Source organism: Mesitornis unicolor, unplaced genomic scaffold (assembly GCF_000695765.1).
Source record: "Mesitornis unicolor isolate BGI_N332 unplaced genomic scaffold, ASM69576v1 scaffold53424, whole genome shotgun sequence".
Classification (NCBI taxonomy): Eukaryota; Metazoa; Chordata; class Aves; order Mesitornithiformes; family Mesitornithidae; genus Mesitornis; species Mesitornis unicolor.
In genome coordinates this window covers 16,296-22,277 of record NW_010181774.1, presented here as the reverse complement: position 1 = coordinate 22,277, position 5,982 = coordinate 16,296, and the positions used below count along the sequence as shown (strand labels likewise).

Sequence of the window (5,982 nt, the reverse complement as noted above, 5' to 3'; positions counted from 1 at the left end):
GTTGGTAATAGGCATGTATTTATTAAAAAAAAAAAAAAGAGGGAGAGGAAAGGGGAAAGGAGAGAGAGAGACAGAGAGAGAGGGGAAAACCCTGTCTTCTCGCTCATTAGTGAGCTAATCAACCAAGAGCAGAATAATGGGGAGAATGTGAGCCCTGGGTTCCCCAGGAGAGCTTGTATTAACCAGTAGAAAATTAGTCTAAATACGTGTGATGTGCCAGTATCAGATAGTATCAGGTAATTGAAAGAGCTGGTACAATGTATAGCAGTCCATTTCAGTTACTTCTAGTCGGTAGGCATACCGCATGTACAGTGGATATACATGCTGCATGTGTAGTGAGGTATACATGGTTATATGAATAAGATGATGAATAAAGAAATTTAGTAGTATTGGAAGTAGTATGCTGGAAGTCATGGGTGAAACTGAAATTGAAGCCATTCTCTTCATTATCAAAAAAAGTAGTATGCTATCACAGTGCACTTTCTGTCACTGGAGGAATATAATGCTATATGTGTATAGATTTGTGCTGTTGACATATGAAACATCCAAGAGTGGGTGGTAGTGTGTGCTTTGTTTTTACCACTGTGGCTGCTGGAGAGTTAGTCCCTATGGAGGTGCGTATGAGAGAACTGTATCCACCACTGACCAGGGCATAGGTGTAACCTGGCCAGTGATGGATACCATTCCAGCATTGCAAAAGGTGTTTCCTTTAAAGTATGTAAAACAATTGTTAATGGATGTACATCACTAAACACAGTTTCCATGACTGTGAATGCTTGGCTGTCAAAAGACCATAATATTGTGAAAAGATCTACCACTTGCTTCTGCTTGGCCTTATGAGATCTATATCAAATTCAAATGGTGAAAGTCGGTACAACTGACTGTTGTAAAAGGTTAAATAAACCTAATACTTCTATTTAACATGGGAGTTTTGTGTGGGTTTGTTGTTTTTTTTTAACTTCTCACCTGATTCTTGGTAATGTAGCCAAATTCTTTTAGATTTTATGAACTTGACTCCCATTTCTTTGCCCCACAAAAAATCCCAGAGTGACATTGAAGTTTCATTTAAGTGCCTGGGAAAGCTTATACCGACTTCATTCAAGCCTGAAGTTAGCTCAAATTATTATTTTAATTTCCTTTCATTTGATAATATGTTGGCTGCACGTACCTGTATTAAGTGCAGCATGTCTTGTTCATTATGCTCTCAGTACCCACACACTACATGCAAAAACACTTCTAGTGTCTGAGATTGGAATGTGTGTTTCGCTTCACATTTGTACCAAACCAACTGCTATGAACCATTCACTGAGTGAACATTGAAACCTCTTTTTTCTAGGAGCCTTCATTTGAGATGCTTCCATTGACTGGGAAAACAATAATATTTGATAGCTTTCCTGATCCTTCAGATACCTGGGAAATAATTGAGACTATTGGCAAAGGAACATATGGAAAAGTTTTCAAGGTGTTAAATAAGAAAAATGGCAGCAAAGCAGCAGTCAAAATTTTGGATCCTGTTCACGTAAGCTACTTAAATTACTTGGTTTGTGCTTACTTAATTTTAAGTAAATTTATGTAATCTTTTTTTCCTTTTAATCTTGGTACATCATTTGCATTAGAAATGATAGTGAAATAAACTGCTTCAACCTGCTAAGTAAAATATATTTCCTAGCTATCAATGCATTTTTCATATCATAAGTGGTCTTAGAAGTGGTTGCATATGGTAGAAGTCAGAGGTATACCTAAACTTAATTACTTTCACTTTTTGTTCCCATTTGTTTATCTCTTACTTTCAGAAGCAGAGCTGATTGTTTTCCTTTTCAGTACCAGAACTCCCAGCAGCTTCTTCTATTTTTACTGTTGTTTCCTTTCCTTTTTTTTTACATAGCTGGTAAGAAAGTTGCGTACTTCTAAGTGGTATAGATGTATCTTCAAGCATTTATTTGGAGCACATGCTTTTAGCTGAGTTACATGCTATGAGTGATACTTTAAAAATAAAATAGTATACTTTATTTTTATTGTTGTTGGTTCTGCATTTTCAGAATGTGCTGAAATATGTAGATATCAGAGAGGGATCCATCTTTTCAAATGAAAAATACATAGGCAATAGCTCCTACACACAAAGCACCAGGTGACTGGGAGATGGAATTGTTATGTTGTAGAGTATGTTTTTGTTCTCAATAGCTGGCATTTTTTGGGTGGCAAATTAATGCTTAAAGAGTGAGGCAGAACATCAGTCTAGTTTGTGAAGGCAGACCCTGTTGACTTCAGTGGTGCTGTGTGTGGCTTGGGACTTCTCTTGAGAACAGAAACCCACAAAACGTGGACAAGCAGCTGTTTCAGGTGCCCCTTTTGAGCTTGGCTTTTGCACTGTAAAGGGATGTGAGGCATGTGCTTCCGTTGCACGACCTCCTGGCAGGAAGGAAAGAGCATGTCATGCCCTGTGAAACACTGCAGGTCTGGAGCTGTGCAGCCACACAGGGCTCTGTCTACCCCTGTGTATTACACGGTGTCAGATTATCTATGAAATGTGTTTGTGGAAACATAGCATCTTGCATTATTTTTGCTGTGTTTCTTGTTGATCTGTTTTTCATTTCAGCACGCTTTCAAAGCAGCGAAAGGAGACTCATCTGAATTCAATATCATGCACCTCTCCCAAAGTAAACGTGACTTGCAGCCAAGCAATAAGGATCATGATGAACCCAAATGCATTGGAAACTATTTTGGTCTCTGTTGCTTTCTGTAAACAAGGTTCTTGTGCTTGCAAAAAATAGCCAGGACTTTCTTGCTGTTGGTGTCTGTCTAAATGCCTGTATGGCAGGAAATCCTTCTGCTTTCATCTGTTTCACAAGTGTTTAGGAATGATTCTTAAGTGGCAGCTGCCTATGGCAGGGTTTACTGAAGGCATGGGGGAAACTTTCAATTCTGTGTACACTTTGGCGGTTGTAGGAAAAGGATAAAGAATGATGACAGGAAGAAAAAAGAGGTAGTAAAGGTGATGCTATGGGAAAGAGAAATAGATTAGGTAGGAAATAAGGGAGTAGAATGTGAAAATTTGAGAAGAAAAACATAGATGAAGGTGCAACATAAGAAACTGAAGAAGGAAAGATGAGTAACAGATGAAAACAAATTCCTTATTTTAATGGAAAACCAGAAGTCAGTAATGCAGTCAACATCATACTCCAAGACTTGAATTTTTTAACTGAATATATTCTCCTTTTTATTCTAAGTATACTGTTCTTCTTTTCCCCCGTTTACAGGAGGTCTGGAGTAGCTGCTAAAATGGCAATCCAATATTAGAATAGGAAATAAATACAAAAGGAATAAACTAGTTCTTTTTTTTTTTAACTGAAAATATTATTAATGGCTGCAGAGGGAGCCATTGCAGTGAAGAAAAGGGTACTTTCTGTATTTTCTTATTTAAATTTTACTTTTTATTTCTTTGAAGATGGTTTCAGAATTGTGCCACTGGAGAAGTGGACTGAAAAAAAAAGGCAGAAGAAATGTACTCTTATATCACTTGATTTAACTGATATTTCCAAATTAAACTGTGAAACTACATTATCTTTGGTCATGTGAAACTGAAATAAGCATTTCATGCTTAATCCTTTAGGGCTCTCAGATTCTTTGTGTTATATAACAGCTCAGATTTTTGAAACTGAAGCAGGAAAGTGAAGGTGTTGAAATTAGAACATACGAAGATGTAACTGAGGATGCTCTTAGTCTTGTCCTCAAGGCTATAAGTAAATACCTTGTAGTTTAGGGCTCTTAGCCAAATTGTCCTATATCTAAGTTCACATAAAAATATTCCCCCTATCATTTCTAAAAGAAGTACTGCCTTTGGCTTTGTTTTGTGCAGGTAAATAAGTTCAATTCAATCAAATATTTCAAGTTCTCTTCCTTCATAAAATGCCGAGAAAGATTTTTCTTTCTAGTATGCACAGAATTAATTTTCTATTCATTTATTCTCTTGCTTTTCATTTATCCTCATAATAGTAAAAATCTCATAAAATCTGAGTACCTCTCTCTCAGAAGACAGAAACTTCTGTTAAATCACAGTAGGACAGTGGGCTAATTCTCTTCCGGTTTCCCCAAGGCAGCCAGGGCTATTTTATGTTTTGTGTGTATTGTTTTGGCTTTCAACTCTGGGGTTTTGGTGGGTTTCTTTTGCTTTATGATCTGTCTTTTTGTTTTTACCAGGTGTATTCTCTCTCTTCATCTTGTCTTATATTCTACTCTTTCACTTTCCTTCCTCTACCACCTTCAATACCTTGGTTCGTTCTTCCTTCCTTGCTTCTCTTTTTTTTTAATTGGCTCTATTCTGCATTGTGCTTATGAGAAAATTAACTTACAATGGGTTCCTCCTTTTTTTGAAAGAGGAAAATTTCTGCTGTTTTTTGACTACTCCAATGAAAAACATCTCTAAATCCCCTCCTTGCGAGAAGATTTATTCTTGTGATCTTGCTATGAAAGTTTAACAGCCCAATTCATAAAGACCGTGGTGACAGACAAAGTTCTTTGAGACCATTTAAGAAATAGCCAAAGGCTAATATGAGGAACTTGACTTAAATTTAGCATTGGAGAAACCTCCATAAGAAACAAGTAAGCAAAATCCTCTTACAGACAAATGCCATTGATGGTGAACAAAATGAGAAGTGAGTAGCATCATTCATCTGGACTGCAAAGCATCCCTTTTCTCTGCTGTGGTTGCTTCTATTTGGCAGTGGTGAGGCAGGTTTTCAGCACTGAGTAAGTGCTTTTCATTGGTATGAAATCCATTCACATGGACAGTGAAGTTCATAGGTAGCCTTCCTCTAGAACTGAATTTTCAGTTCTCTGTTTTCTTTTTGGGTGGATGTAAATAGCAAATTGTATTTAAAATGTTTTAAATTTGGGAATAACTATGTTTTAAATCTGGGAACAAGTATGTTAAGATTTTTTTGAGATCTAAATGGTGGGAGAAAATTACTGCAGCTCTTCTGCCTCTACCTGTGGCCAGGAGGGATTGAATATTTTCTCAGAATGGCTGAAAGAGTCTGATAGCATCCCTCAGTGAGCTCTTCCAGTGCGTAAGTGGAAGGGATTACCCGAGTCATCCAGTGCCCACCATTGCTTGCATCCATGTTTGGCCTGAAAGGCTTGTGCAGCAGGTGCTGACAAAACTTGCCCTCATCTCTCTCCTTCAAAGGAACTTATCTTGCTCTCTGTGTAAGAAACCCAAGGTCTGTAATGAAAAACTGGCAAAGCCACAGCTCTACAAGTTAGTGCGAGAAGCCACAGAGATCATGGATGTCACCAATTTCAAGGACAGTAGAAAATTTGAAAAATTTACAAATTATTCTAGAAAGTGAGATGATGAATAGGATGTGGCTGCAGTCGTACTTGTTTGTGCACAGAGGGGTACAGAGATTCCAGCTGTACCATCTCTAGCTGGGAATACGCTTGAGATTAGAGAAGTGACTTGTGGCTTCTCAAGGCATCTGCATGCTCTCCCAAAACCTCTCTGGTCTTTACCTACCCACTTGTGGATTGCACTGGCTTTGTCTTGAAAGGCTCCTTCCCCATTCTTCTGAGGGCTGCTCTGTCATACCCCCTGTGTTTGTTAGTTCAGATTGGTAAAGACCAAATGACTGTTTTGTATTGAGTAAACAGAACCAAGCTTTGTAGCCCTGCAAACGGTACATTCATGTTCTGTTTGATTTTTTTTTTCTTTACATTTGTTCAAATTACTTTTGAATAGCCAGAAAATGCTATGTATCTGTTTGGGTTTTTTTAAAGGCTTTCATTATTTATTAACTGCTATGTATTTCTCATTTGTGATTCTAGGATATTGATGAAGAAATTGAAGCTGAGTACAACATTTTGAAAGCTCTCTCTGATCATCCCAATGTAGTCAAATTCTATGGCATGTACTATAAGAAAGATGTGAAAAATGGAGACCAGCTTTGGCTAGTTCTTGAGGTAAATAATTCAGAAAAATAACTT

General features: G+C 37.5%; 1 protein-coding gene across 1 annotated transcript in view; it reads left to right on the top strand.

The window, feature by feature from the left end:
• Window positions 1-1,322: 1,322 nt before the first annotated feature.
• The window catches only part of LOC104539863 (myosin-IIIa-like), a 5,978-nt gene continuing 1,318 nt past the window's right edge, over window positions 1,323-5,982 (top strand). The window contains exons 1-2 of the mRNA XM_010183509.1: window positions 1,323-1,519; window positions 5,824-5,958. Coding sequence (XP_010181811.1) covers window positions 1,352-1,519; window positions 5,824-5,958 — 303 coding nt within the window. The 5' untranslated portion in view covers window positions 1,323-1,351. The remainder of the gene's footprint in view (window positions 1,520-5,823; window positions 5,959-5,982) is intronic.